General features: G+C 36.1%; 1 protein-coding gene across 36 annotated transcripts in view; it reads right to left on the bottom strand.

Annotated features, from left to right (window-relative positions):
* EYA4 (EYA transcriptional coactivator and phosphatase 4) overlaps window positions 1-22,066 on the bottom strand; it is a 297,153-nt gene that overhangs the window by 42,276 nt on the left and 232,811 nt on the right. For 21 of the 36 annotated variants that reach the window (XM_067010811.1, XM_067010830.1, XM_067010810.1 and 18 more), the window contains 6 exons: window positions 20,224-20,316; window positions 15,749-15,815; window positions 14,387-14,529; window positions 14,096-14,239; window positions 12,298-12,377; window positions 8,181-8,364 (listed from right to left, as the gene is read on the bottom strand). In XM_067010811.1, coding sequence (XP_066866912.1) covers window positions 8,181-8,364; window positions 12,298-12,377; window positions 14,096-14,239; window positions 14,387-14,529; window positions 15,749-15,815; window positions 20,224-20,316 — 711 coding nt within the window. The remainder of the gene's footprint in view (window positions 1-8,180; window positions 8,365-12,297; window positions 12,378-14,095; window positions 14,240-14,386; window positions 14,530-15,748; window positions 15,816-20,223; window positions 20,317-22,066) is intronic. The other 15 variants (XM_067010839.1, XM_067010833.1, XM_067010832.1 and 12 more) reach the window with 1 other exon arrangement.

Raw genomic sequence — 22,066 nt, 5'->3', positions numbered from 1 at the left:
TATTAAACCTGAAGACCTTTTGTACTCCAGATGCCCTCAACTTCCTATCTCTATCCCCACCTATGTATTTATCTAACTTTAGATCTGTTGTCACCTCCTATGTCTGAGGATGAGATCCCATCCCTCCCCCTGCAAATATGACTTCCGTGCCTCACCTATTAGAGAATAATGCTCCACTTCAAACTCTCTCCTACCTTCCCTTCAACCTCTCCCGTTTCTGGGGGCGGGAGGCACACAGACAAGTTGAAATGTCCTTCCCTTTGACCATGCATTTCTATCTAGAAGCTATCTGTTTGCTATCTTTTCTTTTTAAAGGACCCGTGTTAAAAGAACAGCATGTACCAGTGCTGTCCAACAGAAATACGAAGTGAGCCACAAATGTAACCACGCATACATATAATTTTAAATGTTCTAGAAGCTGCATTAAAAAAGGTAAAAAGAAACATGTAAAATTAATTTCATTCCTATATGCTAATTGCTCTAATATATCCAAAACATTATCATTTCAGCATATAATAAATATAAAAATGACATGTTTTACATAATCTCGTTTTCATGCTAAGTCTTCGAAATCCTGTGTGTATATGACACTTAGAGCTGACTTCAATCTGTACTAGCCACACGTGCCTATTAAGCCCTTGTAATGGGGCTAGTACAGACTGAAGTCAGTGGCTACGGTACTGGACGGCACATTTGTCTCCACTTCCTGACATTTGATTTGTCATAATCTAGTTTCAGTTCACCAAAACTCTAAGAAAACTATTCTTACCCAGAGTCCCCAGAACCACCTAAATGGCAAATGCAATAATAGGTAGACTCAGTCCTTACCTTCCTGGATCTCTATGCTGTGTATTATCCTCTGCAACACCACCTCCTCAGAACCATTAGCAGCTGATACCCTGCATGTTTTAGAATCTTTCTCATGAGTCCTTCTCTGTCTAAGAGACATGGACTCCTTTTTCTCCTCCCATTACTTACATTCTGGTACTTAGTACTTCCATCCTTTGATCATTTTCCCCACTCCACACCATGTGGGCAATCTAACCCTCTCATAGGTCAGTCACTTTCTGCGTGATGACCCATACATCATACCAAGTCAAATCTTAAGTTTCAGACTTTATGTTTAATTGGGTTCTGCATGTCCCACAGATACCCGAAAGTTCGACACGTCTAAAGCTAGTGATGCAGCATCTTATGAGGTGGAGAGTACAGAGCAGTGGCAAGTCTGTAGGAGAGGGTGTTAAGATAAGCCCACCACGGCGACAGTGAGGTGCAGTAAAACTTCACAAGTAACTAGAGTTGGACTTACTGCATGACTTCAAGCATTTTACTCAATCTCTCTGAATCTCAGTTTCTTTGTATACTAAAGCCTGGGTAATAGCAGCTATCTTTTTTTTTTTTTTTTTTTTTTTTTGCGGTACGTGGGCCTCTCACTGTTGTGGCCTCTCCTGTTGCAGAGCACAGGCTCTGGACGCGCAGGCTCAGTGGCCATGGCTCACGGGCCCAGCCGCTCTGCGGCATGTGGGATCCTCCTGGACCGGGGCATGAACCCACGTCCCCTGTATCGGCAGGTGGACTCTCAGCCACTGCGCCACCAGGGAAGCCCTCTTTTTCTATTACTGAGATAACTCTGATTTATGTTTAATTTAAATCATATGCATAATGTTAAAATGTCTAGGAGAGTCCAATGGCAAGCTATATTAAAGTTACACAATTTTTAAAAGTAAAGACGTTATGACTCATGCTTTATCATAAAAATTAAAGTAAAATAATTATGAGCACAGCCAAGCAGTTATTAATCTAAATAAACACATCTGAACAAACTAGATCACACTTAGGTAACATTTTTTCTGAGAGGTTTTAGGTAAAGAGTGTTTACATAGCTAACCTCTAATAATTTCTAACGGTCAAATGTTTTCTTTGGGAAACATTTGTGCATGTCAGGACAGCATCAAAAAAATGTCTGTCCTCCACATATTATTTGCTCTTAAAACATTGCTGGCACAGTTCATTGCATGGGTTTCTATTATCAAATGCATGAGTATAGAAAGCATAATAAAAGGATCTTTAGTTATGATGCTGAATATAGCCCTATGTCATAGTAAATCATGTTTCAGCTTACTTGTATAGGCATTAGATGGGGATTTGGGTATTTAAACACACATCTACTTTTTAAAAATATCACACAAAATGTTTTCTATTTTCAATTATTTTTATAAAACAGAATTTTTCTAAGGTTACTATGTCCTGCAAATCAAATGTTCTTTTTCAGATAAAATATTGATTCAAATTAACACACATTTATTAAGCTTATAAAATTTTTTTGGTTGCCATTCCATAAGACCTATCTTTCTATCCATTATAGATCAATTTTCAGGAGTTAACTCTCATCAGGCAGCTTTGTTCTTGCCACAGTGCAAGAGGTGAAAAGACAATATCTTGCAAAATCCCAAAGTTACAGTGCTCAGTTATGGGTGGTTGACTGTTGACTGGATCCATAAAGACGGGGTTTGGCAGGAGCAACTCAGCTACTCGAATGAACTGGAAGTCAGCAGGTATCACAACAAGGGAGTGAAAAGAGCAGAAGGAGGAAGGGAAAAGACTGGTCATAGGAAGTGTGTGGGTCTCCATAAGTTTATTGGAATACGTGTTTGGCTAGAGTCACTGCTTATTATGTCTGAGATTCACCTACATTGTAGCCTGGAGCAGTTGTTTGTTTTTTCCTTAATGTGGCTGGAACATCATGACATATGTATACTATGCTTTATACATTCTGTTGATGAACATTTGGGTTATTTGTAGTTTTAGGCAACTATGAATAAAGCTGTTATAAACATTTTTGTTTATAGCTATGGGCATAAGCTCCCCTTCCTAGCATATCCCTATATGTATATACCTAGCATATCCCTATATGTATATACCTAGCATATCCCTATATGTATATACTAAGCATATGCCTATATGTATACACCTGGCAGAGGGACTGCTGGGTCAAATGGAAGGCATATGTTTACCTTCAGTAGACACTGAGCACTCTTTTCCAAAGTTATTGTATTAATTCACTCTCTTACTAGCAATGAGAGTTCTAGTTGCTCTACATCCTCGCCAATACTTGGTATTGCTAGTCTTTTTTATATTAGTGATTGTAGGGGTTGGTAGTATCTTATTGTAGTTTTAATTAGCATTTTCTTGATGAGTAATGATGTAGAATACTTTGTTTCTTACTCATTTGGTATCTACTTTTATGAAGTAACTGTTTAAATCTTTGACTATTCAAAAAAAATTGGGTTATCTTTTTCTTATTGATTTGTCAGAACTCTTTACTGTGAAACATTCTTTACACACACACACACACACACACACACACACACACACACACACACACACACACGACTTAAACTTCACTTCTACCCAGTGAATTTGGTCCTTTATTAGCCTCTTTTAATAATGGGAGAACTGGAGACATGTGGGACTCAATTAACTAACCAAGATGAAATAGCCGGTATGTGCAATGTTGATATGGTTCCAGAACTCCCACTTTAACCACTAGGTGATACTTCCTTTCCCAAAGAGCACCAGTCTGTCCAGGTTACAAAAAGGTCAAATGTATATCTGTTTCTACTAATCAAAAGAGTTACACAGACTTTACACAATTTCTGTGAGAGTGAGGGCCAAGAAATTCATCTGAAGAACATCAAAGTAAAAGAGCAGGTCCTAAAGAGGGCACGTGCTCTATTTGGGCTCCTACAGCAACCACCCAGATGGAAATGAACTGACCTCCATATCTTCTGAAGGTTCTAGCCTTTCTTCTGATAAAGGGTAAAATCAGGAACTTGAGCTCAACTGGTCATTAAACATTTGTTGACATTTGTTTTTAAAAGGAGAAAGCTGTTAATTCCAGTGCCTCTGTCAATTTCACTCAGGTAATTGCACTAGGGTACAGTAATGCTGCAGGTAGGGAAAATGCAAATTGGCAGAGAAGTTAAATGTGGTCAGTCTTTTTCCGTTTAAGTCCTCTTGTTGCCTTCAATGAAATGAATTAGTACTTTGCTTTCTTTCCTGTCCTCATGTGAAATGCCATGAGGCCTAGAAAGTCTACTGAGTTCTGCCTAAGAAACTGGCTTCTTTTCAAAGAGTGATCTTACCATATCCTTTACTTTTCTGCAACACTTGTAAAGTTTAATTAGCTAATGTATCTGAAATGTTTGCCAAGGTCTCAGACTACAGAATGTTGTTACAAATTGCTAGTTATATTTAATTTTAAAGGTGTTTAAAATTTTAAAAAGGAACTATAAAAATATCACTAAGCTTACTGTGCTATCAGTCATCAAACATTCTGAATGGAATCAAAAATATAATATACCTAAGATAACCTTTATGTTAAAGGCAAAGAAAGATCTTTTCAAAGATAATGAACTAAAATATCTGTTCTTAATCAGCATGGTAATGTTTCTTTAAATACATTGTCAAATTACCTAATAAGGTAAAATAAATGACTGAATGCTATTGGTAATTTCCAAATAACATCAGTCATTACCCATTGCCCCAGGCTTTTTCCTGGGCTAACACTATACATGACTGAATAATTATCTTTTAATCAGTACCGTAATGAATAACTGCACCTTCTAAGTTTTGGATATTTAGATCCAACTTTATTTCATTAGGTTTATCGCTAAATCAGAGCAACCAGCTGTCTCTTATAGAACATAAAGTATGTTTCCATTTTAAATACGGGAGAAGTCACCAGTGAATGATTTATGACAAACTGTGGATTTAACTGTTAGGTCTCTGCTTTAAGTCCAAACGCAGAGCCAGTCAGTGGAAAATACTCTTTATACCCTTAAACAAAATACCTCAAATTTCATCAATAATAAATAAAAATCCCATAGTTATGAACTTGTTTACATTTTGGATGCATGCCAGATCTGCAAAGGCAAAATCAAACTTAAAACTACCTTGACTGAAGGTCTGAGGTCACAGAATTCCTTAAAGATGTAGACACGTGTATTGTTATGATTTGGGTTGAGAGAATAATATGGGTACAAGTAGAAATAATTTCTTCTTTAAATTCAGTGGAAAGTCTCGTAATATCTGACAATTATGTCAAACTATATTCGTTGGTATTAGCAACCAGTGGAAAGCTGAAGAAATTGCAACATTCTGATACTGAATATGAGAATGTACATATGAATGTGTTACATTCAAAGTCACATACTCAGAATATCTACATGTCTGCGTTTAGTATTTTTAATGTAAATAAAATAGCTATTCTGAAAGTTGATTATTCTTTAGCTAACAGAGAGTACCCATCTGTGTCTTTCGTGCATAGAAACTCTTGTGGTCATATTAAAACTAGATTAAAACCACTCTTCCACCCAAAGTTCTACGTAGCATAAACCATTTTGGGGTATTTGAATGGTTTTCATTCCTGGTAGCTCAAGTCTAGTAAATTCCAAAACACTTTGCCAGTCCTGTCACTTGGTCTCTGATAACTCGATGATCAAATATTTAGTCCGTGATTTTGCTTCCGAACACAGTCATTCTATTTTGTTTTCCCCGTGCATTCACCAGGGAGAAACACCTTCCACAGTGTGACGAGAACATCAAATACCTCCCCACCTAAAGTGCTTCCACCACTTGTAAGCAAGGATTCTGAAATCACTCATTCTTTAAATTAAGATAAGATTCTTAATGAAATGTAAGTGTTTACTCAAAGAGGATCAGGACAGAATTGGAACATGGGATTTAGGCTGGGCGGAAATTAAGGCAGGTAGTGTGCCAAGGGTGTAAAATTTAAGGGCTGTGAGAATGAACGCCCCCTTACATTCTGCACCCCAGGCAACTCTTGCCTTCCCTTCATCCTGGCCCTACATAAGATACGGCTGCTGGAAAGCCTAAAAAGAGGGAATGAAGACTAGAGGCTCAAAGGGGCTATGTGTTTACAGGAGGGAGGGTCTAAAAAGAAGATAAGGGGAAAGAAACTGATAGTAGGGGCATCAAAGTCTAGTACACCTATTAACAATTTTCCCTTCGGTCCATAGTTAGATTAGAGACAATACTTTGAGATTCTTTTTTAAAATATTCTCTTCCATTATGGTTTATCACAGGATATTGAATATATTTCCCTGTGCTATACAGTAGGACCTTGTTGTTTATTCACCCTATATATAACAGTGAACCAAAAAGAAAGAATGTTGCCATCTCATGAATATAATTGCATTTTCTCTGTCACTTAAAGTATGTTTCATTGTCACTTCTTCATGTTCAAATTAGTTTTCTCGTTAATATTCCCCACATTATCTAGCATTTTCATTTTCTCAACATTCATACTATTTTAATTATTTGCTTGATCTTTGTCTTGCTTGTTAAATGGAAGCTAAATGAAGCTAAATGTATGCAGAGAGCGTATTCACTGCTGAAATATCAGCAGTGCCTGGTACCTAACAGGCACTCAATAAATACTTGTTTAATGGGCTTTTTGTCTTCTTGGAACCACTGGTCCAGTTAGAAAGAATTCACAGTATTGTGACCATGTGTCCCTATTTTCTTGCCCTTCCAAAGCAGGACAAAAAAGAAGCAGAGGTGAGTTTGGATCAAAACAAAAAATTTCTTAACTTTGATTTTCTTATTGAGTTTTGATAGTTCTTTATATATTCTGGATACAAGTGCTTTATCAGATATGTGTTTTGCAAGTATTTTTTCCCAATCTGTGGCGTGTCTTTCTATTCTTGTGATGGTGTCTTTTGAAGAGCAGAAGTTCTTTGTTTTATGAAGTCTAATTTAGCTTTTCTTTTCTTTTATGGATTGTGTTTTTAGCATGATACCTATTAAATTTTTATGTAACCCAAGGCCACAAAGAGTTTCTCCATGTTTTCTTCTAGAAGTTTTAGTTTTAACATGTTTTGTATATGGTATGAGTTACAAGTCAAGATTCTGTTTTATGTTTTGTTTTGTTTTGTTTTGCATATGGATGTCAGTGGTTCCAGCATCATTTTCTGAAAAACTATTCATTCTCTCTAATTGCCTTTGCACCTTTGTCAAAAACCAAACTTTTAGTATATGTTGTATCATTGTATATGTTGTATATATTATATACAACATATACTAAATATATCCAGAAATACATATATTTCTGGACTCTTTATTCTATTCCATTGCTCTAGGTATCTAACATTTTTGCCAATACCAAACATTCTTGATTATATTTTATAAATTTTGAAATCAGGCAGTGTGAGCCCTCAAACTTTGTACTTATTTTTCAAAAGTATTTGGCTATTCTAGTTCCTTTGTTTTTCCTTGTAATTTTAGAATCATTCTGATAATTTCTCCGAAAGGTCCTGCCTGAATTTTGATTGGGATTACAATGAATCTCTATTAAACTTGCTTTTAACTTTAAGTTCTTCAGCTGTGTTAAATACGTGTCAGCAAATACAATTCTAATAAGAATACAGACAAGCTTCTGGCAATGAAGACTATGATGGATTTTAAATATGTGTTGATTAGACAAAGATATTAAACTACCTACCAATGATCCTAAAAATCCTAGGAATGTGGGAAATGTTCACTGGCTGGGGCTACTGATGACTCGTAAGGTGAAAAAGTTATACAGTTTCTCAAGCATAAAGGAAATATTATCAGTTTTACCCAAAGAAGATAATATTACAACTTTTCTATGTTGTCAAGATCTCCATGAAATAATTAGTCTGGTAAAAGATCCACTTACCTTTTATCTCCATATTCATATGTATTCTGTCATTTGATATTAAAATCTCCTAACTATCCCACACCTAAAAGAAAGGTTTCTGGAATGCCAGAAAAGCCTCACCTAAATCAGTGGTACTAGCGCAGATTAAACATCAGCATAATTATCTGGAAGCTTTCAGCCTTGTTTTTTTTTTTTTTTTTTTTTTTTTTTTTGCGGTATGCGGGCCTCTCACTGCCGTGGCCTCTCCCGTTGCGGAGCACAGGCTCCGGACGCGCAGGCCCAGCGGCCATGGCTCACGGGCCCAGTCGCTCCGCGGCATGTGGGATCTTCCCGGACCAGGGCACGAACCCGTGCCTCCTGCATCGGCAGGCGGACTCTCAACCACTGCGCCACCAGGGAAGCCCCAGCCTTGTTTTTAAAATGCCCATTTTCTCCATATTATTAGATAGAGCAAAACACATAAAAAGTATTTCACCTGGATGAAGATCTGTACCTGGTTGGCTAGTCAGTCCTGTGAGAGATTCCTGCAACTGGTAGGTTGAAGTCGAGGAGGACGTGCCATCAGCTGTGTTATTTGATGTCATATATGCTCCATATGTTGATGCAGAGTAATACTGTGCATACTGGTTTTGGCCAAAGGCTGCATAGGATGGATAATCCTGAAATAATAATTGACGTGTGTGTGTTTGAAAGACAGATTAGCCTCTAGTATACGCCAAAGAAAAGCAATCACAATGGCAATGGAAAGATTAGTATCTGGCTCCACTTGTTCTGGAGTCCACAGCTTTGAGGTGATCCTAAGAAGCAGAGACCATTCTGTGGGCATCTTCTACATGCACATAGTAATAAAATATCTTGCGGGTTTTGCAAACCAGGTCCAGTACACAAATTTTAATCTGTTTAAAGGTTGTATATGCATCACTTTCCCCCCAGAATTACATTTCCAGGGATGTACATCCTCATGTCTTATGCATTTGAAGAAGAGAGAAGGAGATGTTCGTATTCACAGCATTCATTCTCATCGTCTAATATCACCAGCGAGGAGGTGGTGTGCCCCTCCCCCGCTTCCATACAGACCTTGGGCTGCATTATTGTGATTTTTGTTCCCTTTTTAGGCTACCCTTGATAATTTTGTTTTCCTGGCAGGAGGCAAACAGTAGAGAAAAGAAAATGAATAAAAGATATTCTTACCCAGTTTCTCACAGGCTACATGCCACCTGAGGCCTTGACCTAAAGTCTTTCCTGAGGCTTTCAAATATTTAGTTTGCATCATTTGTTAGAGAAAAAAAAAAGCCATTGGATCAATTCCTTTCACCTCCTTTTAATTTTAAAAAATTTTAATAATCTTAAAATTATGTAAGTAATCCTTCAAAATCCTTTCACATATTAAGGTAAGGAATAAGTATTTGTTGCAATAATTGGTGTTTAATATATCTGACATGTTTTAGCCCAAATTGTTATCAGTGATGAGAAATCCTTGGTCAGGATGAAGATTCCCTAATGCACGTTTCTAAGGGAAACAAAGATCCATGGTTGATGTGGTTGCCAAAAGAGGAAATTCTCTGCGTTCGTAAATATACATATAATCAAATATATGTAACATCAGAAAGGGTTAAGCAGTATGGCAGAAAATGAAAATGCTATTTGTCTGTTAATTTCAGGATCTGATGTTCCCTATTACCTGAGAGACAAAAAAACAAACAAACAAACAAACAGAAAACTCTTGGCAGTATTTGGACAAAGTTCCTAGTAACATATTTTTATCGGAGTAAAACATGGATCACAAATATTAACACAGTGCTTACTTTGTGTCAGGCACTCCTCTAAGGCCTTTAGTAGATTTACTCATTGAATCCTCACAACCTCCTATGCAGTATTATTACTATCTCTATTTTACACTGAAGTAAAGGGATAAAGGCACAGAATGTTTAAAGTGATTTGCCCAAAGTCAGACAGCAAGTTTCAGGGCTCAAACTGGAAGCCAGAGAGACTGACTCCAGCATCTCTCTGTGTGGGAGGCTCTCCACTGGGCTGCCAGTGCCCGGAGAGGAAGATGAAGTTACTCACTGGAAAGTTCCAGTCTACCAGCTTCCAGTGATTATAGTGTCTTTTTGCACTCAAATATATCTCAAAGATTCTCCCTACTCTTCATTTCCATTCTTATCACTTTGTCCAAGCTACCTTCACTGCCTGTTGTAGCCAATGTACCAGTTTTCTAACTGCTCTCCTCCTTTCCATTTTTGGCTTTTTCCTAAGTCTCTGAAGCCAGAGCAATATTTTTCAAAAATAAATTACATGATGCTATTCTCCTGCTAAAAAATTCTTTAATAGCTTCCCTTTGGGCTTGGAATAGAATTGAAGTTCCTTATTAGAAGCCGCAGGGCCCTACATGAGCCTACCTCCTACCTCCTACCTACCTCCTGTAGGTAGCCTACACAGCCTACCTCCATAAACGAATGTTTCCCCATCTACCCCTCAGATGCGAACTAAACTCCAGGCTTCCTTGAGTTCACTGACACCCCAAGATTTTCACCCCTCAGGGATGTGATACATGCTGCTTTCTATGCCTGAACACCCTTGCCCTCATTCTTCACCTAACTTTTGGAAGACTTGGTCTAAATGTCATTTCCATGGAGAAGCCTTCCACAAAATCCCCCTTACTCAAAATTAGCCTTCTCATAATATTTTTTTTTTTTTTTGTGGTACGCGGGCCTCGCACTGTTGTGGCCTCTCCCGTTGGGGAGCACAGGCTTCGGGCGCGCAGGCTCAGCGGCCATGGCTCACGGGCCCAGCAGCTCCGCAGCATGTGGGATCTTCCCGGACCGGGGCACGAACCCGTGTCCCCTGCATTGGCAGGCGGATTCTCAACTACTGCGCCACCAGGGAAACCCTCTCATAATATTTTTAATAGGACACTGTTCTCTCCCTTCATGCTTTCCAATTCTATATTTACTCAGGTGTTTACTGGTTTATTGTCTGCTTTTCTCAGTAGACAGAAAGCTCCCTGAAGCAAGAAACAGGTTCCATTCACCCTGCTCCCACCTTCAGCTCCCCAGGGTACAGGCCAGTTCCTAATATCTAATAGGCACTCAGTGAGTATTTGCTAAAAGAATAAATTCGTTTTCAGACCATGGTCCGAAGTACAGATTACACATTATACTGGGGCCACTGAATTAAATATACTGCTAGTACTGGATGTATTTTGTGATATAAAACTGTCTGTCAATACATTTACTTCTCCTTATTAATCATTTTTTAATCCTCCCAACAAAGAACAAAGTAGTCTTCCCCTTATGCTACCACTCTGCCTAGTGTATATTTCTATTATTATATTCCAAATATTCCATTCCCTGCCCATATTATTTTCATGTGTATGTCTTCAGGAGGATTGCATCCTTCCAGAAAGCAGGGAACACCGACTTCGAATCTCCAATGCACAGTCAAAAAGTCTAATGGCTAACAGGTGCTCAATAAATGTTTGGTGTATTAATAAACGAGCGAGTAAAATTAAGCTACTTGGATTATCAAAAATTCTCAATTTTTTATAATAAAATATGCATACTGACTTTGATGTTTACTGTTTTAAGAAAACATTTTTCAAACTAATGCCAAGCTATACAGTTTAATCCTGTCAAAAATATTATCATTCCACTGTTTAATCGTCAAATTTTCCTCTTTGCCTCTTGTTACCTTAATAAAAATTGAAAGGAGAAGGCAATTAATATAATCCCTTCAGTAAATCCAAAGAGCAAACACTTATGCAGTAACTTATATTTTAGAATGCACAGAAGTCCAGCGATTATGTTAGTGTATTGCTTACCCATGAAATCAGCTACCCTTCTACCTCAGCTACTCTGAACATGACTGAGAAGCAGGAAATAGGAACAAAACTTTCTGAATATATCACAAATTCATGTCGTTCCATGCTAACTCACTCATTCAGGCACATCCATGCTTGTTCCACACATAATTCTAACACGATTCTAAAAACAATCGCAGGTTTCAAAACACACAAAAATATTAAGCAAACATCACTATGAGGACTAAGGAATTCTAGGAGCAAGTGTAGTGGGTGACAAAAGCAAAAAATTACAGCTGTCAGGAGAGTAGGAATTTAACAGTTATCAAAAAAAAAATCATAGAACTAAAAAATAAAAGCCAATAGTAGTTTGAGAGGCATTTTGTTTAGGAACAAATGATTTGGTTTTGGACCAAGAGTGTTTTATAGTCTACATCATAATCTGATTATTGATTATAGTTCAACCTATGAATTTTCATAATAACTGTTTTATCAAGAAAAAATAAAATTATGCTTAGTATAGCTTAAGATAATAGGAAAATATGCAATCAATTCTGTAATTTCCTGTCAAATGACTAAAACAATCATGGCTTAAATGTTTAAAGGGCAAAACTTTAGCAATCAGGAAAACTGAAACATCCAGAATTACACAAATCCAAATAATTCCAGATAGCTAATTTTTCCTACCCTGAAATGTCATCTTAATTTTAAATACATAAACCTTACTAACCTGATACTATTCTTCAAAAATTTTAAATATATATAAAAGCATAAACACAAAAAGCTACTATACCTGTTGTGAACCACTGAAATTCGTTGAATTGGAAACTGAATTATTTGCATAAATAGTAGATGATGGTGCAAAGCTAGAACCTAGAGGTAAAGAACAAATTGAATTTTAAAAATATTTCTTGAAAAATATTAAAAATTTTTCACTTTGCAGAATTCAATGAAATATATTTTAAATTTTGTTGTTGAGGCAGTGAGATTTAAAATTGAGATATTTCTAAGGAAAATGTCCTTAGCTCTGTCTTGTGACAACAGGTAAAGTCTTTTCTTTAGAAGTCTATAGAGGTAAACAGGAGCTTGTGGGAACAGTCTTACCAAGGACTCAGCTAACCTTCAAGGGTCAATGTCACACGTACAGAAGTACTCAAAGAATAAGATATTATCTATACTGAGACTACTTCCAGGAAACTACTGGAACTTTCCAGTATATGCATATCAACTGCATATACATACAAAAACTACTCAAGTTCAAACATTTGGCTGGGGCTAGCTTAGGAAATAAACACATGGAATCCACTTAGAGTTCATGTTTCCAGCTCCCCATCTTTTTGTTCCTCTATGTCCTTTCTTTAGAACAAAAAAATCTGTGAGCTAGGGCTCAGACCCAAGGGAGAACTGTTTATACTGCAATCATCTAAGGTTTGACGACCTTCTAAAATTTTACAAGGTCTGAAAGTTATTTAATTATTTTAAAAATTATAGCAAAAACAAGTGAACTATCAATTTACAGATTCAAAAAAAATGTTCTCATGGAATGTACTTGTTAAGGAATAAAATAAAAGACTATTGAAGCAGCTGATTATTTATTTTATCAATGTGTCTTGAATAGCAATAGTATTAGGTAATCAACACAAACTGACATGGCCTGGAATATCCGATATGAAAGTATTCTGGGGAATAAATGGATATGTCTCTATGGCATTTCCCACAGTGGCTTATTGTGGTTGAGGCATGTATGCATATATGTATCTACCAACGTTATAAGGAAAAAACAGACATGTCATTTCAGCCAAAAAGGTCTAAGTAATTATTTCATTTTAGTCAGTCAACTAAAATGGCAATATTAGTTGGCTCGAATAATGTTAATATAGCCCCCAAACTATGACTAGCCATATAGAAAAAATGACAGATAGGAAATAACCTTTTAATGTTTTTGGTATGTCACTAAAATATTTTCTGCAACTGCTACACAATGTTCAAAAATAATTTTTAATTGGAGACAAAAACAAAAAGAAAAATTAAATAATGATCGTACATGGAGAAAAAAGTCTTAAGGCAGAGGTACAAATTATCTAAATATTCCTATTCAAGAAATATAGTATTAACAGGAGAGAGGTATTTTAGAAATGAACAACAAAAATCTTCAATTATTCAACAATAAATGGGACTCAGAGAAGTGCTAATTCAATTTTAAATTTAATCAAAACAGCATTACGTATATAAGGAATCCTGACAAGAAAATACTGGGTTTTGTCATGAATCTTTGAAATCACTTAAATAGATGCCAAACATGTGACTGGCGTGGCGACTGGCTTGGAGGTTGCTTTGCTTGGACTTAGTTTCCTGCCAATTTTATGCAACTTAAACTTAAATATTTAACTTTGATATGGGTCATGTTTCTTGATGTATACTGAACTCTTTTCATCATGTTTCTTCCTAGCTATTTGTCTTTTCTGATGACGTTGGGTGAGCCGTGGTAAGATTTAAAACTGTCCTCGTGACTTGATATTCCTAATCTGAAGCCAAGGAGTCTCATGCAAATAATTCTTTCTCACATAACATGTTTCCTGTGGGGTACTTACCTGGCATCTGGTAAGAATAAGGTGTCTGGCCGGGCTGCGGGGTAGAAAACCCTGGACTGTAACTGAGGCACCCACTCTGTAACGGCGACTGAGTTTGTGAGAGTCCGCCCTCTGTCTTGATGCCTGGTAACATCACGCCCAGATCTATTTGGAAAACGCATGTGCAACCCATTCCATTAGTAAAGTGATCCTACTTCTGAGTTGTAACATATCAAATATTAGACTATACAACTACTAGCCAGCAGGATTACGTGCTTATAACCAAAGAAGAAGAGAGAAGATGTGAAATACCGTAAGTGGGCAGGCTATAGGGCTGTCCTGTCTGTGAGTACGCTGTGTAGACGGCTGGCTGCTGCATCCCCGAATACTGAGTCTGGCCTGCATAGGCAGACATTGTTTGAGCTGCTGGTGTAGAAAGAATGTGTGGATAGGGCCTAAATATCAGAAAAATAGCATTACTGTGGCAACAAAGACTGCATATTAATTCAGACAGCTTAGATTCAGTGAAACCTGATAATAGCCCGGAAGTAATCCTCTTTATCCATAATATCATTTTAACGCTATGGAAAAGGACAAGAGTCTGAATGTCAGGAGCCCAGGCTCTGCTACAAACCAGTCTAGTTACCTTGGACAAATAATTTATACTCGCTAAGTCTACATCTCACCTGTGAAAAGAAAACTTTGGTTTAGATATCACACCTAAAGTCTCATCCAGGTCTATATTGCTTACATTCAAAATAGTATTCCAACTGATATGTAGATGAGGAAAGTGAAGCCCAGGCCAGTTAATTAGCACACTCATGAGCATATTTCCTGTTACCATGCATGATGTAATGACTACAAAAGTCATTAAAGGCCCTACCAAGAATTCTCTACAGAGACCTAGAAATCTTAATAAATAAATAAATAAATAAAATTTAAAAAAATGAAAAAGTAGGCAACTTAGCGAAAAGAAATGTAATGCCATTCCCTTCATTATGCCACATCTTACGGAATGTTCCAAAAATGGATATCCAATCTCTAGCCTATACTTAAGGATAAACACTCTAGCTGCTGTGGAAAATAACTTTTAAATGTACATGATCAGGAATCCAAAATCTTGACACATCTGGCTGATGGCAACCAAGTTCAGATATACACCCTATGTAGTTAAACTTGAAATTTCTACCACTGTGCTCAGAAATTTGACAACATTAGTTATAAAAGCAATAGTGCATATTTTCAAAAATGTTTATTAGAACTTGAAATCCAATAAAAATATTTTAATGATGGAACAAATTATGAAGTGTTGATGCTTGAATAAAATGTAATCTTTTTAGATTTTCTTTAAACTAGTTAGCATTTTTGAATTTTCACTAAAAAATCTGTGTATTCCGGTTTGAGCTTGATGCTTTCCTCAAAGTATATAAATACCCAGAATTAAAGCAATTGTCGATATAAGTGAGGGTATTCCTAGACTTGTGAAGGGTATTTACCTAATGTCTAATCTATCCAATGAATCTATCCAAGTATCTATCAATTCAACTGCCTATCTATAACATTTATATACACAAATATATCCTGATTTAAAGTTGTTATATTGTGTAAACATGATTAATCAAGATAATGCTGGAAAATTATTCTAACAAATCTGAAAGACTACTGACCACTTACTTGGAAGGATACAGCTGTGGGGAATATTGATGCGCTGATCTGGGGCTATAGCCACTACTTGTTATTACTGTAAGACACAAAAACCAGTGCAAAAAAAAAAGGTTGCTTTATAACTATATTTCACTGGAGTGTGCAAAACTTATTTCAAGAAATGACTATGTTAGAGATATGTTTCAAAAAAATTCATTCATTTTCTAAACAGAAAATTCATTCATTTTCTAGACAGAAACAGATGCCTAAACATTTTCTTCTAATTAAACTGTTTCACGTATGTGTTAGGAGCATGACACGAATTTTTTTCACAAATCATTCCCCTTCATCGTTCCTCCATTTTCTGAAATCCGTAGCATGCTCTTACGTATTAATATGCTATGAATAAATATCCTTGACTATAGGTAATTAAGCTTTCATGATATAAAGGTAAATTTTTAAATTTGCAGACTTTGTCTTAAATTCCAAATATATTGCTCTTCCTGCGTATTTATTCTAATAGAAACAAAATAAAAATTAAGAAAAATATGATGTTTCAACCTTCATTTTCCCCCAAGTTGTAAAATGATATCATTTTCTCTTTCCTTTCATTTTGCCAATCCGATGAGTAGTTTAAAATGCAGGGTCCAAATAATTCTGATAATAATTGGAATATACACAGAAAGCGTGGGTGATAATGCAACATCAAAAAAAAACCTAACTTCAAGAAGCAGCAGCAATCATATTTATAAATATACTTTGAACTATCAGAGATTGTACTTTTTGAGAACTGAAAGGTGAAAATCAGGTCCTATTAACATTTCAGCCAAACATGCAGTCCCAAACTGGAATGTATCCAAAAGTTTGGAAGTTTCTCTTTCCTTTAACCATCTGCCTTGACTAAGACAGATGTATTGCAAATATATAGACCCTAAAGTGTTAAGGCAGTCCCTTCAGAGCCAATCCATACTGGGCAAGCACACAGAGTGTCTTTATTAGGCCATCTGCTGTTCATTCACTTTTCAAAAAGATTAAAGTAGTATACAATGCAGTGCTGGAATTAGTTTAGTCTAATCAATCATAGTTATACTTCAAAGTACTATGTCTTTTCTAAGTTGTTCATAATAATTCTGGAGCTAAACCTTTAGAATTGTAAAAGTGACAAATAGGCTTAGGTTGCTAACTATTTTATGAAACATGATATATTTCTATATCCAAATGCTATTAAGTACCCTTGTGATCTATTGCTTCATAAACACATAGAATTTAATGTATTTAAAATGCTATTTAGACTGTAAGCTCTGAGTACGGAGAGTATATTATAGTTTTCATAGCAATAATGCAGAGAGTATATTTTCAAGAATATTATGAATCAATTTTGACAATCACTGAATATGATTAGAGGTGTTATGTTCTAAATATTTTCAGCAACCAAATTTAAGTGAATTTGCTATGTATATTTGAAAACACATGGACAACTGAACCATTAATTTTCTACTTATTTATTAAAAACATAAAGAATGTTTAAAACTTTCAAATCAACTCAATGAGAACAGGCCTTTTCTCTCACTCTATGGGCACTAAACATATACTACATAATAGCAACAGTGTACTGCACAGGAAATTCAGTCTGATTCATTGATTCGCAATAATTATACTCTATTTAGCAGAAATATACTTAAGTAAGGTTCAATTCCACATTTTTTGTTTCATTTATAAAACTTCATTGTGGTACACTCAAGACTCAGACTATACTAATCAGTTATTCTCAAGACTGTGAAACACAAGGCTTTTCTAAAGAAACATCAAATAATGAAAAGAAACATTCAGCTTTTATTGAATTAACCAAAGAACAAATTATTTCAGAAAAAAGTCTCACATATATGAACACAAATCTGAATATATAGGATGCTTCTTCCCTCTAATGAATGAATCAAGATATCATTAGAATAATGTACCCATAACAGTATAAAGGCTCAACCTTTAAAATTTCATATTAATGTCTATATGTTCATTTTCTAGGTAGAAAACAAAAGCTTTGACTTAGAAAACTATGTTTACATAAAAGTTAGAAAGTTTATGCTTCTTAACGAAGCTGTATATATTCTATTCTAACTAATAAATCTGCAGATAATTGAAAACAACAACAAAATTGGATTAAAGTGAGCTGAGATTATGCTGATCAAAGTAAAGACTGTTCCTACACAGAACAGCCTAATCTTTCCAGTATGATTCCTGGAATACCATGTACAAATTCAAGAGACTTTCCTTTTATTCCCCATTGTCATTTAATTAATCAAGAGATGTATGCAAAGCACTCAACTCATTACACTCCATCATTTCTGCATACAAAAGTTAGCAAAAGTGCTTGTCTTCAAAATGTCCTGAAAATTAATTAAAACACATTTTTAATGACTATTATCCGATTCTCATAGGGTGGTGTCAAGCAATTTTAAGGTTTTACCCTTATTACTGTAACACCTTAGATTAGTGACTCTCAACGGGATGAGAGGTGGGAGGTGACATTGGGGGATGGGTGGAACTTTTGCCTGCCAGGGAACATTTAGAATGCTAGAAGACATCTTTGGTTGTCACAACTGAGGAAAGCTACTGTTAACTTGGGATAGATGCCAGGGATGCCGCTAAACACCTTACAATGCAGAGGACAGCTCTTCCACAATAAAATATTAGCCAAGTTCTTAATAGTGGTGCTGTTGAGAACCCCTGACCTAAAGCACTCTGTCTAATTGAACTTGGTCCATGGTCTTGGAAATGTTCTATATCTGAGTTGTCCAATATGGTAGCCACTAAAAAACCCACATACAACTATTAAACACTTAAAATGTAATTAATGTGACTAGATAAAAAATTTTTGCTTTACCAAATAGTATTTAATTTAGACTTAAATAGCTACATATGGCCAGTGGCTACTTTTCTGGACAGCACAGGCCTAGATAATTCTTAAAAGAAAACTGGGAAACTATTTGTAAATATAATATGAGTAAATTACAGACAGCTTGACAGTTCACACCTGTTTCTTTTTCCATCTTTACATGTTCCAGTGGGGTATTAAAGAAAAGACTGTTGGACTGACCAGGACATTACTCTAGAATCATTTATACCAGTGACCACCTGTGAGGCCTTGACTGTATGGCCTTAACCACCTTTAACTTCTCTGTGCCGCCATATTCTTGCCTATAAAACGGATCATCACAGATCTCTGAAATTCCTTCTGGAGCTAACATCCCATAGTTTTTCATTCAGCTTTCATTAACTTGTAGTGTACTATTTAAGTATGTCAGCGATCACTTAATTTCATTCTTATCCTTAAAAACTGTGTTCAAATATGCATTTACTTTGCAGAAAGTTTACAACAGTTATGGTAAGTAATATAAATGCTAGGGTAAGTTGGTGCCTACTTATCTGCTAAGAGGCAAGAGAATTGCTAGAAAGGATGTGAATTAGGACACATGCTTCTCTATACAAATTGTGTAAATTATTATATCTTTCTGTTTGGAGTACTAATATTTATGTGAATACATGGCAGCTGCTTCCAATCAGTGTGAACCAATGAAACGGGATCATCTGTATCTATAAAAATCAAATATATGCTATAATGACATTATAGTCAAGGATTTACCTCAGCTTTTTTTACATGAGAAGCATACCCACACAAAATCCTTGTATATGAGAACATGAATAAGTATAAAATATATTAGAGTAGGATAACAGAACCAAAATTTAACTATCACAAATACTTTTCTAGGTTTAATGTTCATCTTTCTGCTATACAAATTCCTCCTCAGGTTAAAAAAAAAAGTCCTTTCACCAGATAATCAACCAAACGAAATATAGTAATGAAAAAAAAATCCTTAAGTCAACTTATTGCATGTCCTTGTGCCCACCTGGGAGTTATCAGGTATTTATATTTAAAGAGGATTGATGTTTAAAGACACGCTATTGTTCTCTTTGAAGCATTTGAGCGAAAGTCGTACTCTCAGAGGCTGGGTTCTAATGCGACCAGCATGTGCTCTCCTGCAGCCCATTAACCTTTAATACCTGTCACTCAGCTGCTTACACAGGAAGGTTTTTTTTTTTAAAACCCAGAGAGGAAACAAGGTTATTTAGAAAGAATCAAATGGATAGTTTTACATCTTGAATGTTGGAGAGAAGGCAGTTTTTATGTCGTTTAAATGGGTAAGTTGAAGGAACAAAGTTAACAATTACAACCTAATAATTAAATTAAGCACTGTATAAATAATTATGAAAGAAGTCAGTTCTGCTTATTTCTAATAAGAAAGTCAGGGGATTGCTTTGCTGTCAACTGCAGATGCAGCAAAACTACTCTAAACATCATTTCTAAAAAAAGCATAATTTTATGACAATGAGTTTTCCAAAAAGTGAATTTATTGCTGAATTTATAAAAATCCAATTCTCGCCTATTCACCAGGAGGATGAGGTGGACCCCGATGCGTACAGAACAACACACGAGCTTAAGGCTTTACCTGACCCAGTAAAAGTGTCAAGCGCTCCATCTCCAGTCGTGGTTGTGGTTTCACTGCTGTTCAAAGGCTCTGTTTTGACTGCAAGGAGAGACACTACGTAGAAGAATAAGTACATGTGAGTTTTATTTCTAACTTTATATCAAAGATGCTGACTGTATGACTAGTGGCTTTTCTAGCTACCATGGGCATGCAAGAGAAAACTTGGGAAGTCGATAAGGAGAGTTTTGTTAATTTAGCTTCTAAATGGACATGCACTTATAGAGGATTTAATCTAGAAATCTTCTGCCTAAGCTGGTTCTCTCGAATCTGGCTTTTAAAGGCAGTCAACCTTACACGGTGAAACAGCAGTACGTGTATTTGCATTTTTAAATCACCTAAGCACACTCTGGTATTATAGTCAAAAGGCAGAAGAAAGGAATCGTCAGTCAGTCTTTAGAACATTTAATCCAAATCGTAACAAAGAGATTTACTGCTTATATTTTATTCTTCCCAAGATGACATTAAAAAAAAAAAAAAGATTGCTTAAGAATACAATGGGGCATATGCAAATACAGAAACCAGGGGTGTATTCATACGGTGGGTGAAAAATGAAGCACTCAGTAAATTTCTGCTCTACGAAAGCCAAAAGAGCCATAAGGTGTTGGGCTTTTTATTCTAGTGGTATAACAATTTTTAATACATTATAGACATAAGCATAGAATAAGAGATGGTTTCTACAGCAGTAATGGTATCTTTTGAAAACTTTCATATATTATTTCTCCTTTGAGGTGGTATATTTTGGCAAAATCCTCACTTGGCAATGATGTAGCCACTGAGGTATACATCATTGTCATTATTAGATGCAACGAGTTTGGCAAGGGCAGTGAAAAAGCCTCTACCCATTTTGTCACACCATATTTTCCCTTTGTGGGCAGAGCTCCATGTATCACAGAAGCAAGGGAATAAACTAAATTATTTTCTGCTTAACACCTCTTATGTTTCCTGGTCATAAATGGAATGACACAGTTCAAAACCTCAGAAGCAAGCAGAAAACTATAAAGAAGGAAGCTGAAGACTAGCCAACCACGGACAAATATGGCCAAAAGAATAGTAGGCTCAGAGCGTACCAACCAAGCAAGCAAGTCAGAGACGTTACTCTGTTAGAAAAGCAATTAATGATGGAGAAACATGCAGTAATGATTATGTTCCCTTTCCACATGAAGAGAATTGGCTGGACCCTCCCTCAGTGAGCTCTGGGGTTAATTTAGCATCCGGGATTTAACTATGTCATGAAGATTTGCTGGAAGATTCAGAGTTGAACTGTAAAGGTCAGAAAGAATCCAAACTCTAAACCACACTGCCTCACAGGCAGCACTAACTAACCAAGAATTCCTTTAATCTGTATAGAGATGATCCGGAGTAGGGTTTAGAAAGGTGTAAAAGCTACTCTCTATGATGCAATGTCCCCATCTGACTTCTGACATATGACAAAAAGGAATCGTCCAAAGCCTCCAGCAAAACTAAGATAAGAGACAGTTCGTCAGAACTTCCAGATTCTAATCATGGCTAAATTCCTATTTAAACGTGTCTAAATCTATAACAATATTTTTAAAATAGATGTATTAACACTAACGGTTATATAGATTTCAATTGTGAAATGGGGAGAGGGGAAGCAGAATGTCTAAAAAACTAACCAAGCTAGACATGAGGTTTAGTTTTGTTACTCTGGATCCCAACTTTGAGGTTTGATTTCAAAAACTTAGTATTGGTGTTGATTATAATCTCCTCAATTTGAAAGTTTCAGGTGGTCAAAAGGAGAAGGAAGAAAAGCCAGAGAGAGAGTTTGTGGTTGCATTTATTATCC

The sequence above is a fragment of the Kogia breviceps genome, chromosome 13 (assembly GCF_026419965.1).
Source record: "Kogia breviceps isolate mKogBre1 chromosome 13, mKogBre1 haplotype 1, whole genome shotgun sequence".
NCBI lineage: Eukaryota > Metazoa > Chordata > Mammalia > Artiodactyla > Physeteridae > Kogia > Kogia breviceps.
This window is presented reverse-complemented; position numbering and strand designations above follow the sequence as displayed.